The sequence below is a fragment of the Haliotis rufescens genome, unplaced genomic scaffold (genome assembly GCF_023055435.1).
Source record: "Haliotis rufescens isolate VD_foot unplaced genomic scaffold, xgHalRufe1.0.p SCAF_7, whole genome shotgun sequence".
Lineage (NCBI taxonomy): Eukaryota > Metazoa > Mollusca > Gastropoda > Lepetellida > Haliotidae > Haliotis > Haliotis rufescens.
This window is the reverse complement of record NW_025964361.1, coordinates 28325975-28342959: the sequence shown is the minus strand read 5'-3', so window position 1 is coordinate 28342959 and position 16985 is coordinate 28325975. Positions and strand designations below refer to the sequence as shown.

Below are 16985 nucleotides of genomic sequence, written 5' to 3'. Positions count from 1 at the left end.
ACTAGACTTGATGCAATGTTTTTTTAAATTAATATCTGGAAAGTGATCTAGATGTCGCAGAAAAAAGTTGTCCTTGAAATAATGCATCTTTGGTTGCTAACAATTGTTACTCCGTTGTTACTGCTTCAGATAAGCAACAAATAAGTATTAGCAACCGTATTCGTCCTTGCTTCAACTGGTATAAATACATATTCATCGCTCCATGTATGTTTAAACCTTTTTTTGAGCATATGTAGTGATTGTAATATCAGGAATACATTGTAGTGTTTTTGTTGAGGTTTGAAGACTTAGATGTAGGCGTGACATGTTATGTATTTAAAAGAAACAGCTTCAGTAATCGTTTGCAAAATCGGCAACAGTAAGTATCAGATATCAAGAAAATTCAGGGCTTGGTTTCAACGTTTAATTCCATTTTCTGACTCTTTGAATAAAAAGCCCACAGTGGGTAAAGCCATGCGCCATTCATCATACATTGGCCAATCGATTGCGAAAGACAGGGGTCCTATCCCATCTGACCCGAACCATGACAAGACCAGAGAAGTCCACATTCAAAGGATATCGTGAACATTGGAACTCACTCAATGAGGTTAGCCAACGAGCATAACGCATTATCGTTGGCTTCGATTTTTAATTAAAGTGATTAAATGTTTTAGCAGTGTCGTCTTTGATATGAAGTGAATTAATTCATATCAAAGAAGATGCTTGTAGGATATGAATGAACGTGCTTCATTACCAGATTGACAGAAAGAAATATTTGCAAAATTCAAAGCGTGTTTGTGTGCTTCTATGATTTCTTGAATCTATTTCGCATGAGATCACCGATTGAGGTTTAGCATATAAACGTATCTATGCGTGACGGTTTTGATTTTCTATGCATTATCACATGCCTCAGAAAGGCTTTAGGTACTAAGCCAAAACATATAAAGAGTGAACTGGGTCACCGTCACAATCAGTTTATTTATAAGGTTATTATGAATGTATATGATACGTTTCAATCCGGGCGGCTGCCAAAAATATGTACATTAATGGAGTTCCAGATTAAGGAACCATGTGTGGCAAAATGTCCCTTTGAATATATAGTTTAGGGTTCCAAGCAGTAATACCCCGGGAGGAAGTTATCTGATTTAATTAGGGTCCAGGCCAACGCGGTTTCACTGTATATCAATTTAAAAATACAGATAGTTCAAAACTAATCTCCTTTAAGTTTGCCGCTGTAGGTTCGAATTATGCCTAGAATAAAAAAACCTATTGTGGTAAGGACTATGCAACATAATTACTTCGACAAGCATTTAAATTATGTATTAACGCAGCCTAAATGCATCACAGTGTCGATATATCAATAATCATTATGTCATTTGTCTGGGGACCACTTCAAAAATATGATGATTATTGATTTTCTGTTGTAATATGCATATCATGCGTGTTCGCCAATTCAACCTCAAAGTTTCAAACATCGGCTTTCAGCCAACGATGAAGCCAGACATTGACAAATCATGTGACATTCCCATGTGACTGTGTTTGACATATTGAAATGCCAATATTATTCTACCTCCCAATAGATCTAATGCTGTTTTTTTACGTTCAGCGAATTAGTAGCAGGGAAAGCATCACTCTCATGACCAGGGTCAGAGACACTAATAATGTAACGCATACCGTCTGGGTGACTGGTAAGGCACGACTTCTACAGGATTTATGTTATAAACTGCAGCGAGCACCAATGATGTCAACATTTCCATTGTTTCAAAGCTAACCACAATTTGTTAACATTATAGCATAACATATTAGCAGGACTTAGCAGGACTCAGTTGAAAGTATACGAACCACCATCTATTGTTTCAGTTCGTGTGTGTGAATGACATTTTGTCGTTTGCAGCTTCTTCTGAATAATAGTTTAACATTATGTAAAACGTATCGATGTGTAAATAGTAGCAGAAACACATTAAGATGACATTGTGCTACCAGACGATGAGGCATGTTTGACCACCATGGCAAAAGTATTACAAGCGTGTATTCAGTCCATCTGACAGTACGACTGACAAGGCGGGTATGATAACTAAGTTCGCGGTTATACAAATACATCTGGCACACGCATCCATTTCGGGGTTCTACGTAAACGGATATCAACAGAGCGGGTGTGTCGCAATTTGCGTTGCTACCGATATATCGACTCAATATAGCGCCCATTTTGAACTGCTCTCTGAAGAATGGGCATGTTCACCAATTTTCCTATGTTATCAACAGAACGGGCAAATCGCCAATTGCGTGCTGCCATCAACACCGAGCGATTTTGTGTTATGGTGAATGTCTTGATTCACCGAAATAAACGTTGATGTGTTCTACATTGGAATACCAAAACAATGTGCATGCGCGTTACTGCAAATATAATAATTGTGTTCATTAAAATGTGACATCATCACTTCTTGATGCACTGTGATTGTTAGTTTAATTTTAAACGTGTCAAATAGAGGAACACGCTCTAATAAGTGTTTATTCAGTTTACGAAATGTTTACTCAGTCTCACGTGAGCGGAAGTCATTTCTTTAGTAATTGTTGATAAATGGTCCTAATGTGTCCTGTACATGTGGTTTTGATCGATATGTGTACATTCCATACAGATCTCAATGCGTTTTTCAATTTCCTTCATTGAACAAGTGAAAAGGTCAAATCTCGTCTCATTAATCTTATCACTTTTATGTTCTGCGATTTTAGAATGTTATTTGCTTTTGATAACAATGTTGTGCATCTGTGTGAAAGGTGTGTACATGGGAAATATCACACATTTAGGTGTGTTTATATTGCCGCAGACACAAGTGACAGAAAGCCACTTTCATTGATAGGGCTGCCTTTCATATAGCATTACTTGACATTTTTCATAATAATTTTTATATGATGGTTTATTATGGAGAATTATGAGACCTTTTTGACCTGAACACAATCATTTCAGTTTTGCTTAATTCCTTCATTATCAGATATATCGAATTCGAAAATATCTCGTGACAAACAATTTGGTGCATAGGAAAACCAAAGAAAAATACGACCGATGTTGTTAATATTGTCGACATTTTGAACTGTTACGGATAAATACCACTGTGGCGCATAGAACATTGAACGAAAATTGTCAAAATCATGATCACTGGAAAAAAATTATTGTCATTACTTCCATTTTGAAACTTGTAACAAGCCTCAACTATATATAACTCTCTAATTACATGCATATTCGGATAAATTGAAAGAAACAGCCAATATCTACAACGTACATCAAAGTCCCTCAAAGTATTCGGCTACAAAAATATTTTGCAAAGGTAAAAACACCATAGATGTACTTGAAATACTATCGAAACAATTTTGATAATTTGATTTTAGTTATAGACGTGGCTACAAACACCTAATCTGAAATCAGTGAGCTTCCCTAATCACGCGATTGGTGTTCTCCTGAACTCGAATCAGTTGTTATGGCAGGAGCGTCAACGGCGAGTAGACACAAGGTAATTATTTTGCGAACTTGGATACTGATGTGGGGGAATACAATCCAGTCGTCTCCTGTCAAATTAATCATATTGTCAATTACGACTCTGAAATTGACAAGCTTTGGCGCAGGTGTCAGAGGAGGATTCTTGCTGAAAAACACAGCTTGTTATTAATGCAATTTGAAGCTATTCGCTCAATTCTGTCCTAACTTGGAGACCAACGGGCGCTACTTACGTGCGTTACTGACGGCGAAACTATCGGTGACATCAAGTGTGATTGTCCAGTTTTTGAGTTCGAACCTTTGGTGCCCGGACCCACTATTCTTCTTCTGTACCTCATGACTGAAGGCTGTATCCACCTGGATTGAGTTCCGATCAAAGACGGCACCTATTGGATGCAGAAAATGGACAAAAAAAAAACGTCAGAGAAGTGGCCATGGGAGTTAAACTGGAACTTCAATATTAGCACCTGACTGTGAAATTATGAGTCTTAACATGTCGTTGGTTTTCAGGTGTTAAATCAGAATTGTTTCATATTTTGATGGCAAATTAACCATTTACATTCAAAATGTCACTATTCCAAAGGCAAAATAGTGACGAAAATAATGTGAATGTATCATTGGGAATTAGTGATGACATCAAGTGTTCGCAAAATGAGAAACATTCATTGGCATCACAAATTGTAGCCTTGTAGAAACGAATCCATTTCTAACAACGCTATTGTCACAAGGCTACCGATACTGACAAAATGACTGATTTGTGGCATAGATTACCACAGACTGGACGAGATTAAATACACATAACCAATGGTTAAGGGGTGTTAATCTAAAGACACTATTATGTCTTTCCAAACTTACCTCATAGAGGCCATCTTCTTTTAAACTGTTAAGATAGCGTGGTTAATATTCGGCATTATCTAAAGACACTACATGTTTTCTAAACGTCTCTGATGTTTGTCATTTTCTTCCAATATTCAACTTTCCCTTTATGTCGAGCAATAGTCAGAAGCTCTAGCCTTTGGTGTCTACATTTCACACCTTTTGAGGTACAGTCGAGCATGCTCGTTCTACGAATATTTCAAAGAGTATCAAACGATTCTTGCTCAAAAGTTGTTTGATCAAGTTTACACCATTCAAAGGCATTTTGACGCATCAGTGACAAATATGATGTCAGATGTTATTCCCTATTTTGACATGTACCATATGTTAACGAGTTTTGTTTAAGAGGAACAATCGACTTGCCTTTGCATGTGTTTGTGACGGGTGCCACCGTTGGGGCAGGCTACGTTCACCTTTTCGCGATCACCTGGCATCATCACTATTCGATAGTGATTCATAAACACATGCTAAAACATAGTCGGAATCGTACAATGGGCTCTACTTTTCGTGGAGTTTTCTTATGATTATGGCAACGTTTACGTCCCTGCATATTCGTCATTAAATCTCTTGTCTATCATAGACACTCCTCTTGCCTCGAACTTTTCAATATAATTTGGAATAACTCCAAATATCGAAGTTTCACTATATACGCCCTTCAATGTATGTTTACCTGAAATAACCTGCATTGAAAAGGTACAATTCGGATCCACTTTCAAATTCCTGGATCCACTTTCATAACATGTATATGTATAGTATACCATGTACATGTATAGTATTTAAATATATTCATGAAAAATACTGACCTGACACCAACAACTGGATATTAGTTCATCGATACCTATTACCAATAGTTGACATTCCCCTCTCTTTTCCCGTATAAATTCCTTATTCGTGCATGCAACGTGTGTTATATAGTCACAACTTCAGCTGTGTCAGAACTTCTCCAGCATGTGGAAATGATGTGTGTGTGTATATATATATATATATATATATATATATATATATATATATATATATAAAGCGCTTATTTTATCGTCAACACTGTCAGGAATATATAGAAACACAATTTACCACAATTTATTGATCACAATCCTATACGTTGACTCGTACGTATATCTATGCTCTGAATGTTGATATCAATGTAAATATATATATGTATATATGTATACACAATAACCAGAGGATATAACCCTATGAATAACAAGTGTCCACCAGGGACTAATCTCACTCATGCACAAGCCTGAATTTAATGTATCGATTGAAAGTAAACCGATATCCATTAAGCTGCACAGTGTTGGATTATTACTGAATATCAATTTGCATACGATTATCCATAAATGAACCTTTCGATCTTGGAAATAATGGCATCGGAGTGTCCAAACCGTATTTGCATGTGTAACTACACATCTGATTGAAGAAGGCTTGTAATTCACTACTGTGTTGCTTGGGCTACCATAAGACACTATAAGGCTGGTATTACAATTAGGTATGCATGGGCAATTGAACAAAGTATTTTGTATTAGTGTAATGCGTGAGTGAGTGAGGTTGATTTCACTCCGCTTTGAAAATTATTTCAGTATTTTCGCAGTGTCAGCTTGATGTGAGCAGGAACATCCAAAATGATGAGACCTTTACTACTTTGGACAAATCCTTGTCCACGGGTATTAGTCTGACAAACCTGGCCACATAGTCTTGGATTCGAATCCCCAAGCTCAGGCTTCTGTCACGTCTGGGGAAAGCAAGTAACACAATTGTGCCCCTTGGAATCCGTAAATATTATTTAACTAACGTTAATGCATTGAATGTTTTGGCTGTCCTGGGCCTACTTGGTTAATATTAACGGATGCGTTGATATTAAAAACAGGTCGGGTTCTTGAACATGAATCTAACGAAAATGCATTGTAGTTTGTGGATTGGCATGTCTTCAGCATGGCTGACTACTATTGCTTCACACCGTGCATTACAATATTGACGACCGCCTCCAGTGGTGTCGTGGATTGAGCGTCTGCCTGGGGAGCAGAAGGTCGATGGTTCGATCCCATGTTTACGTAATACCAAGAGAATAAGACAAGGACTAGTCACCTCAAATCAGTACAATGTGTTTGAGTTGAGTAAACTTCTTTAAACGGTGGCATGGGATCTCGGTGGTTTATCATTATTAAACCGGCTTAAGTCCGGACTAGTACAAGCAGCCACATAAACATGCATATTTCTATATGAGTGAAATAATCCTGAACGTGACGTTAAACCCCATTATCTCACCTTACAATATTGGACAAATCCCGTATTGATAAGCATAATATGGTGTTTCTGAGTAAGTATTCTTCACGTATTATACGATGTAAGAAAATGCCCTAGAAGTCATTAGGCCTTAAAAGGCACCGCATATGTTGTCCCTCCCTGCAAGGGAGCAAAGCCCGGAGATATGGAGGTCTTTGCCTTATCCACTTTGGTGACACCTCAAGGAAGTGTATAGTGGTGAACAATCTAGAAACATAAATCAGCGAGCCGGAATTGGAACCCACATTCATAGGATTCTGGCACGCCTAAGGGACGCAACTCTGCACATAAAATTGCTGCATCTTATACGACTGGACCACCGGTGACCTCTATCTACCAGTAAATGATTGAAGTACATACTTAGCAACAGTGTCTAAATTTCCAAGCAATCGCGAAGTTTAATGCCTCGAGTCACACCAAAAATGGACACCTGGATATGCATCTATGGTTAGTCTCTTTCAGCAAAACAGATTGCCGCTAGAAATAATAGTCTATATTATTATAAGCTATGCATTCTTTATCCCTAGGAAGCTACACAAATAGCATGTAAGTCTGAGTTTTCAAAGGTTAGGGAAGGTTTATGATTGATAGCTCAGAACATACGATTCCCCAAGGATCTCCAAAAGGAACATCCACCATCGTATCTCAAGAGTCTAGTTCCTGTTTATAAAGATATATAAAGCAGGAGATGGTATTAATGTCAGAGCACTGGCACATCGGTGTCTACGTAATTCCACTCATTGGTGCCGACTGACAATCCAAAATGGCGACAGTAAGAAATAATCCAAAGAGGCGTCAAGAATTGATGAACACCCATAGCAACGCTTAGCCACCGAAGTCTTCCTCTGCTGAGGTGTTTGCAAGCTAGGGAATCTAGAAGCAATTAGTGCCCGGCCAGGAGGCGCATGATTAACGTTACGCGATTTACTGAGACTTTTGTGTCTAATTGTTTCTAGTATGTGTTTCATGAATGTAGATGAAGTTAAAACGGATGTTCATTAAGCATAACGATGGTAATGCTGGCTTAATTACGGAACTGATGTCAGGGTAGTCATTTCAATCACAATTTAGACTGTGACTTCTGTTCTCATCCAACCGCAAATGCTTCTTTGCAACCATGGCCCTATTAACTGAAATGGTATTGATATTTCTCTTTTATCACTTAGTACGCATTTGAAGATTGGGATGTGAAGGCCGTTACTCATAGATAAATGTAACAGGTCTGTGTGTGAATTGTATCTTGTAGACGTTAATAATATCTATTGCATGAGAGTTGTATTATGTTTGTGGTAAGGGTGTGCTACCAAGGTGAGATATGTTTCGTAGAATTGTAATTTGCTTCATATTAACCTCATGAAGGTCTGGGTCAAATCGACATAAACCAATCGTGTACTTTCTCTAACACCGGATGTCGTAAAAGGAAGATACAACAGAGGAATGTACGTGAAGACAAAACACCGTGTTTCAGTCGCTAATGTTTTATTCAGGAATATGATAGTTTTTGCCGTCCGTAATTAATTAATATGCCTAAGGCGTATATTGTTCCAGACATCTCTTCTGGGGGGTCGTTTATTGAAACTTGGCCACTATTGTATTTTCTATGTGTTTTTTTTTGTAAAATGGATCTCCGTTTGAATTGCTGTTTTTTCTGTAAAATTGAATCTTTTAAGTAATAACTTCAAAATTTCGACATAAGAAATGGCTTACATGTTGGTTAACGTAAAAATGCGTTGGATTGTTACACAGAAATCACGTGAGAGACAGTAAACTCGATGCCTCGAAATGTAATTTATAAATGACCTTTACCTTTTTGTAAAACGAGGTTCGTTATAAAAGCGGCACTGGTGTAGTGTGTATTGCCGTTTTACATGCATCGTTGGAGAAATACAAATTTAAAATAACAAGAGTCCAACGACATCCAAAGTGGAATGAATTAACTGAGACTACCTTGCTGGCTCATTACCATTTCAGGAACCCATTACTCGAGTCTGTGGAGGATCTGATAACGATGGACAATATGGCCAGAGAAATGTCACCACAGAAACCTAACAATTAAGAGACCCTATGGAATATTGGCGTGTGTCATGCCCAACATTATTTAATGTTATTAGACCACGTGTTTCTCACTTGTGCCATTAGTAACACCAATGGACGGAAAGAAGATGTCCAACACAATAAACACAGTAAACAATCACGACTGATCCGATTTGAGTGCCAGGAGAATAAACACGTGCACAAAGTACGGAAATCTACTACGCCTGTCCGTGTACCACGGCCACACTGCTGGGGGAAATGGGGACTGAATTCTAGAATGACTCTGCTGACGACTAGCTTCAGAACATGCAGGAACTACCTCCCTGAGGGTCCCGGTCTATTGATTTCTGCATTAACAGGGGTTTCACTGCCTTCTTGAATCCTTCGCGTGTCAAGCACCGTTATAGCCCCGAAAAACTACTTGCAAGCAGAGAAGGACGTACTAAATTGTTCGTTTTGTCTCGCATGTAAACAAGCTATGTTTTCCCATAGAAAGACAATATAATCATCCAAGTGTATTTATTTGTCCATTAACCTTGTAATATGTATGTAATATACAAAATATATGGCTCCGTGGTTGTAGGGTAATTCGCGATATTACCAGGGTTTAAGTGATGCCTAGAGCTATAGCGTATGGCTGTAAAACATGGTGGCAGAAGAGCTATATAGATAACAATGAAGGAAAGTATTACTTACCAACTGGCACTCGATCTAACGGGCTCTGAAACGACCCCAGATAAATCCAGTGACAAAGAAGAAACGCAAGAATAGGCGTCTTTCTCATGTCCAGTGAATAAAGAAACGCGAGACTGAAACTCTATAGCCATAACGAAGCTCAAGCGCTTCGATCATCATCGTTCGCCATTGCACACAACTAATATTTGAGGAGGATTCAAAAGGACAAGTGCGCATGCGCAATAAAGATCCAATTTTCTTAAACTCCGAGCGAGGTCGCATGCGTTCCCCCGGCTCAGCCGAAACAACGGGTGGAAATGAAAGTTGTCGGATGGTGTATTACGCGGTGATTCCTGCTAATGTTTTGGGCAATTCCATTGGTAAACAGTCTAGCTAGCGATGGCGGTCAATGTTTAGCTGAGAAGTTCGATCGGTAAACAGTATTGAATGTTTAGTAAGGAGAGATCATTAAAGGTCTATTGTTGAGGCGCAGAGGCTCTTCTAAATACTCGTTAGGCTTACTTTTAGCTTTGCCTCCTAGTGAAATAAGGATTCTAACTAAACATCTTTTCGGAAAAGAATAATTTTCATGGTAAACACTAACATTCTATTCGTGTTCGTTTCAGCCATTTAATTATCGCGTTGTATACAACCTCCATTTTTAAATCCTACGAATGAATGTAAACACAGCTTCCGCAAGGGAAACTTGACAAGTTGTCACTATATTTCTTTTCTGCATTATATGAGGAAACTAGGGACCGTGGCTAATGTTATTTGGGAGACGCCAAGCACCTTTCTAAACACGCTGCGTGGCGTCACAAAATTGCTTCAGTTGAAAAATGGAGGATGCTTTCCAATCTCGGAAATAACCGTTTTCTCTCGTGTTAGTTGTTTATATAAAAGCGCGGGAATCACGCAAGCAGACGATATGTCATAATGGAGGCTAGTCGACATTGGAGGAATGTGGATGTTCGGTACACGAGGAAATTTCTCCATTTGCTTGATTTTGTCATTTATCGATTGGTAGTGCCCAGCTCCCCTCCGGCAAGGGATTAGAAGCAGGCTATCGTTGGAGTGCTACGGTTCGCTCAGTTTGGCTTTGTGAAGAATCACGAACGAGCAGGGACGATACTTTAAGAGATAAAGGCTTAATTACTGCATCGGTCTGCTCTGTAGAAATGTCGGTGTTTAACACATAACTACGCTATTTAACCACCTTTTCTTTTTAATTGTCATGGCAGGAAACCGTTGTTACCACATGTGGCCTTTCCTCAAAGACAGGAATAAATATTAGATTATATATGGGGAGAGTGTTTTAGAATAATTGCTCAAATATGCACTTGTGTTTCACCATTTATGCATTCAGCTTTGGTCAGCACTTGTGTTAATAAGAGAAAAAATGCCGTATAATTTTCTAATGTCGGTTAATAGAAGGTGTATTCATTGGCAATATTTTATCTTAATCTTTATTACTTGTCTTCGATAGCTTTGATCTTGTTGCCGTGATAGCAAAATGAATGTCATGTGAAACGAACAATTTGACCATAAAACACCTCGGACGATGGGCATTTTGTACTTCACACTCTGCGCATGAATTAAGTTTTCGTTTAATTGGTCTTGGGAATTGTGTGTTATCCTAACTGCTTTACTAATGAATGGGGTAAACATCAATGAATCAATGTTGGTTTAAAAAAAGGTAACTATATTTATCTTTTTTGGTCCCACAAGAAGCCAAAGTTGACGTTATTACTTTATTATTCATGCAAGACAATAAGCTACTTGCAAATCCATTGGGCAATGTTATCCTTTAAAAATCACCCACAGTGTTCTTTTATACGCTTTTCCTATGACTTGTTTCAATTAATTTCTGATGTTTTTGTGCAATGAACAGCAAACAAAATAAGAACATGCATGAGTTAATGATGTCATTTCGATTGGACTTTATCTGTCGGATGTTATTCCATTAAATTTTAAATGAAGTGAGTAATTGAAAGTTTATTTATACTGCAATATCACAGCAATATCACCGCGGATTATTTAACAATTATCTCACACCATTCAAGTCTGCACGCCATAACCAATTGAAGAAAACATGATCTTAACAAAATTGGTGAATTTAGACTAAGGCCTTAGTAAAAACGTCTTGTGGTAGACACGTGGAGGACGGCTACATTTGACACATCAGTGACAAAAAGGGTGACTGATTTAATCTCTGTATTGACTGGTACCGTGTATTTCCGTGTTTGTTCAGATAAATACTTGACTTGCCTCTGCATGTGTTTGCGACGGGTACCACCGACAGGGCAGGGTATAAACACGCTCACCTTTCGCGATCACTTGGTGTTACCACTATTTGATAGTAATCCATAAACACATGCTTATGATATAACCTGAATTATGTAATGGACTTGCAGCAGAATAGTCTTTTGATGACGGAAATGGTTTTTTCGTTTTTATTTACTTGTAACTTTAGACAGAAATTCATGTAAAGGTGTGCATAGTTAGACGTAGAGTAAGGTAATTTGTCTTCTTCAATGACGTGACAGTTTAGAGATTTTGCCTCTTAAGAATGGAATTGACTTTTGATCTGGATTTACCTCCAGTGTCTTCAATAAAGGGGCAGTGCATCTTCTGTATATAAGTCTGTAAACGGTAGGGTAGTTGAACTGTTCGCTCGTCACGCTGTAAGGCTGGGATCGATTCCCAACAAGGGTACACTGTAGCTGCCTGAAGCCAATTTCAGCTTGCTCCGCAGGGAAATTGCTTGTATAGTGCTGAAGGCGGCGCAAAACCCTTACAAGTAGTATAGCGTAAGTTCAGTGTTAGAATAGGTAGCCATAACCCATGCTTGTCCAAGAATAGACAAACGACTAGTCGTTGAAATCTAAAGAAGCCCTCGAGTATTAAATAACTAAATTTCCTGGAGCTGGGAAAAGGACGAGTAGATGCTGTGAGAGCGGATAAGAACAGACTGGTGGTTGTTGTTTTATTCCATGCTGAGTATATGGTCGGGGTCTGTGCGAGAGGCGAGGATGGCGTCACTAGTAACAACGCCTGACCCGACTGGCTATATATCTCAACCCCCACGGTGTAGATCCCATGTAAGAAACAACGAATGTCTGTTTTCAGGGCAGGGACACAGTGAACCTACTCCAACACGGAATCCCTACAATGCCACACCATTCCTTCATTCCTGGTGATGAGTTTCGTTGGTTATACTGGTTTATCTGGGAACCTCATGTAATTGTTATTATTTGATCAGGGAAACGTAGAAAATGTAGGCGCAGATGGGAATATTATGGAAAAAAAGTAAGAACCTTTAGGGGAACATGGTTTTGGATCTAATTCAAGCAAACAAGTTTAGAACTATAAATATTTTTATCAACGCATTTTATCCCCTTTACTCTAAAACCTGGATAGCTTGAGTTACTGTTGGTCCGATTACCATCAATAAATAAAGCAACGTGAATTCATGAGTCATTAAAGTACATTTTGTAGTTCATCATTTGATAACGGAACCGGGGTCGTATACCACATTCCATCGACAAAGGAAAGATATCGGCAAACAGTGCTGTACATCAAAGCGACAAAACCGTTTCCATATTTATAAGAAATCTCTGCTAAAAGCAGAGTCCATTGTACAATTCCCAATATATCATGAGCGTGTGTTTATGAATCACGATCAGTTTGTGATAATACCAGGTGTTCGCGAAAAGGTGAGCGTATCCTGCCCCACCGGTAGCACACGTCACAAACACATGCAAAAGCAAGTAAGTGTTCCCCTAAAGAATCCCGACCGCTTCCGTGGTCTAATGGTAGAGCGTCCGGCCGGAGAGCGGAAGGTCTGTGGTTCGATCCCCAGCCGCGTCATAGCGAAAGACGTTAAAAGATGGTACTTGTGTTACCCTGTCTGGCGCTCGGCATTAAGGGGCTAAAACAAGGACTGGTCGGCTCGGAGTCTGTATACTGTGTCTGAGTGGGGTATTCATGTTAAACTGCGGCATGGTATCTCAGTGGGAAAGCACTATATATCGGCATCAGTCCGGACTAGTACAAGCACCCACACACACATACACGTGCATGCACGTCGCTATATAAGTGCAACAATCTTTGACGCGACGTTAAACCCCATTTCACCTAACCTCACCCAAAGAATCCCAGAAACAAATAGTGCAAGTCAAGATGGGGAATTGCATCGAACATCATTGTTGTCACTGACGCGTCAAATTTGGAAATGTCCTCCACAAGTTTTCGTTTGGGAAGCGTTACTTATTGAATGTTGTAACACCGATCAAATTCTTTTAAGCAAGAGTCCTTAACGTCAGAGCAAATTGAACAGAGAAGAAAAGAGCTTCATTACAGAACATTAAGAGAGTTAAAAGAGGTACATTGGTGTTATAAGTATGTAGAGAGTTTTCACAAATGAAATGTGTATGTACAACATGAACATATGTCTACGGGGGCACGGGTGGCCCAGTCGTCTAAGGCGCCGGGATTCGCTGTGCAGAGTTGCGTCCCTTGGGCACGCCAGAAACCTATGATTGTGGGTTTGAATCCCGGTTCGCCCCGATTATGTTTCTAGGTTTGTCAGCACCATACCCGTGCTCGTGGGTTTCACCGAAGTGGTAAACGTCTGAGACCTGCATCACTTCGGGCTTTCCTCCCACATTAAGCTGACACGCCGCGATATAACTGGAATACTGTTAAAAGCGGCGTTAAACCAAACTCACTCACTCACTCACATATGTCTACAGTAGGACGCAGGCGCAGGTCGTAGAACACATCATGTACTAAGGAGTTGGGCGGGATTTAATATTATTCATTATCAGAGCGCACACTTTTCAGAACTTCCTCAACGTTCCGACTATTTTTTGGTACACATTATAATCATTTGTGTAAAAGTAGGGTGAGGAATGTTTGCGACTTCCTCCTTCAAATACTGGCCCCCATGGAGAGATAGTGGAATTCATTCCCTGTCGTTTTCAAGAAGAAGAATATAATTTGATAAAGATGTGGTATATTTTTCCACCTTCTTGTTCCGGTAGGAAGATAATGATTACAACGGACGAAAACTTGTGTGACCAGAAGAAACAGATATCCTTACTTACACATACGCTTTGGATGTAGACATATTAACCTACATAGAAAAATATCGATTACCTCTCAGAATGAATAAATACTGAAAACATTGAAACTGATGAAACTTTATTAAGTTACGATGATTACAGGGCGTTTTCAGTGAAATCGTGTTCTTATTGATAATACAACTGGGAACATGTGTCAGGGAGGAAGTCAATAACTGATAATTTCAACATCGCATAATAAAGGGCCGCCACTTTGCGTTCTTTTCATTTAAAGTAGATGATTGCACCCTCCGCAAAATCGAATAGCGTTGCATTTCAATTCCACTGATATCCAAACATGATGTGCAATATTGACTGATATTTCTCAAGGGCACGTCATATCATAAATAAAATATGCCCGATACGTTGAAACATGTCCGCTGAGAACATTTTTTCTCTCGAAGGAATGTTATTTCCAAAATGGAAAATTTAATTTACCTAAGTGAATAACAGGACTTTTAGAAGTATCGTCTTTCCCACGATTATATTGCATATTAGCTCAGCACCATGTTATGCTTGAACAGACAACATGTTATATGGCATCTGTTATCGACGAGTGTCATTTTACTGTGGCTATCATGCCGGTCAGGAATTCACTGTGTTTGAATCTGCTACAATTGTTTGTTTCAATTCGTGCACCTTCAATTTATGTGTGAGTGTGTTCATGTTTTGTTTCAGAGAATTCAGGAAAATTACAGTTATATAAATGCTGACTTATAAAGAGACTGGTGGAGGTGGATTTCTTACCGTTTTGTACAGTATATCCTTATATCACGGCGTGTCAACAGCTATTAGAGGGTAGCCCATATTTAAGCTGGTCGCCCATCTGGATGTTTACGAAACGAGCTCTGGAACCATGATGCCAACCCTATCGTAACTATCAGGTGTCTATACCAGACAAGCAATCAATTGCTTGATAACGGCATTGGCATCTACGGAGAAATGTCGCTTCAGTTACAAAACGTTGATAATCCTAACTCTATTTTGTCATCGATTAGTTGATAAAGCCCTTTCCATAATCATACGAAATCTGCTAAAACAGAGCTGATTATACCATTCCGACTACATCACAAACATGTGTTTATGAATCACCATGATAATACCAGGTGTTCGCGAAAAGCTTAGCGTATCCTGCTCCATCGGAGGCATCGTCACAAACACATGCAAAGGCAAGCCAAGTATTCATCTGAACAAATTCGAGAACATATTGTAGATGTCAAAACAAGTCATTTTGGTCACGTTTGCGTCACGTTTGGAAACGTCCTCAACATGTCCACCCTAAAACGGTTTGAAAGCGTTACCAAGAGCTTGGATGCTGTAAACCGTTTACTGACAACACGTACAATTGTCCACATCCCGAGAGAAAACATCCACGTGCATGGGTGGGAAGGCAAAACATATGTTAATCTACATTTATACTCCTATTCCATCCGGCATAAATATTATGATGCAGAAAAGACATCCATTCATTAGTGAATTGAACGTGCCCTGTTTTAGAGCAATTTGAAAGATTAGTTTACAGTTTTCCTAAAGCCTGGGTCATACGTAAAGAAAATTCATAGAGTTTTGTTGAAAATGTAACCAGCCGCGAAGCAATTTTATCTTGCGTGGTCATAAAATGTTAGTCTATATTAGATTGTAAGCAGCACATTTCTAAAGTTTATTTCAGTCTTAAACGTCAAAATGAAGACTAACAACCCGTGGACTGCTTTGCCATTTGCAGCAACGCATTCTGAAGGCGACCCAACACGCTGAGAGGCGCCATGGAGTCATCATACAATAATCACTTAACTCAACAACTAAATTGCTGTTCTAAAAGGTGTCAATATTACTTTGCTAAACGATTTAAGTATAAATTTAAATTCTTGAAAGATGGAATATTTTAAAGTCATTATCACCATCTTTATTGACATAGTTGCTCACTGCAACCAGAAATAAGAATCGTAATATTATTATGTATACAAAACAGCCACTGTTAAACACTTCATCAAATCTGGAGAGAGTGAGTATGGTTCAACGCTGCTTTCAAAAGTATTTATGTTATATAACAGCTTGGTGGAAGGGGACAGGGGACATATACCTCTTTGGTGTAACGAACGAACTTAGGTATGGTGCTAACAAACCTAACAACATCATCTGGAGGAATCTGGGATTCGAACCTGCGATCAAGTTTCTGTCATGCTGTATAGCAAATATCGACGACTGGGCCACCCGTGCCCATCAAATAAAACATATGCATGCTTATGTGGATTTCTAATACATGTTTATTTTATTTATCAACTGTATATATGTGCGGCACGATTTCATTCAGTTATTTCTTTCGTGCGGTCTATCGTTTGAACAATTTATTAATGATAATCCACAGTTCGAACAATCTGTTCCCACCATAAGAACTGTGGTAACTCCTAGTTTTTAGTATTCCTGGAATTTCAAATTAATTATGTAGTCAATCATTTACTGACCACTCGCGAAACAAATAATACTTGTAGATTATAAATTCCGTTACAATCAATGCCTTGTGGGAAAAC

The 16985-nt window shown here is 38.9% G+C and overlaps 1 protein-coding gene across 2 annotated transcripts in view; it reads right to left on the bottom strand.

The window, feature by feature from the left end:
* Positions 1–9625, bottom strand: part of LOC124146968 (glutamate receptor-like) — a 62493-nt gene extending 52868 nt beyond the window's left edge. For both annotated transcript variants that reach the window (XM_046517551.2, XM_046517553.2), the window contains exons 1-2: positions 9356–9625; positions 3703–3855 (exon numbers count right to left, since the gene is read on the bottom strand). In XM_046517551.2, the coding sequence (XP_046373507.1) occupies positions 3703–3855; positions 9356–9443 (241 nt within the window). In that variant the 5' untranslated portion in view covers positions 9444–9625. The remainder of the gene's footprint in view (positions 1–3702; positions 3856–9355) is intronic.
* Positions 9626–16985: the final 7360 nt, after the last annotated feature.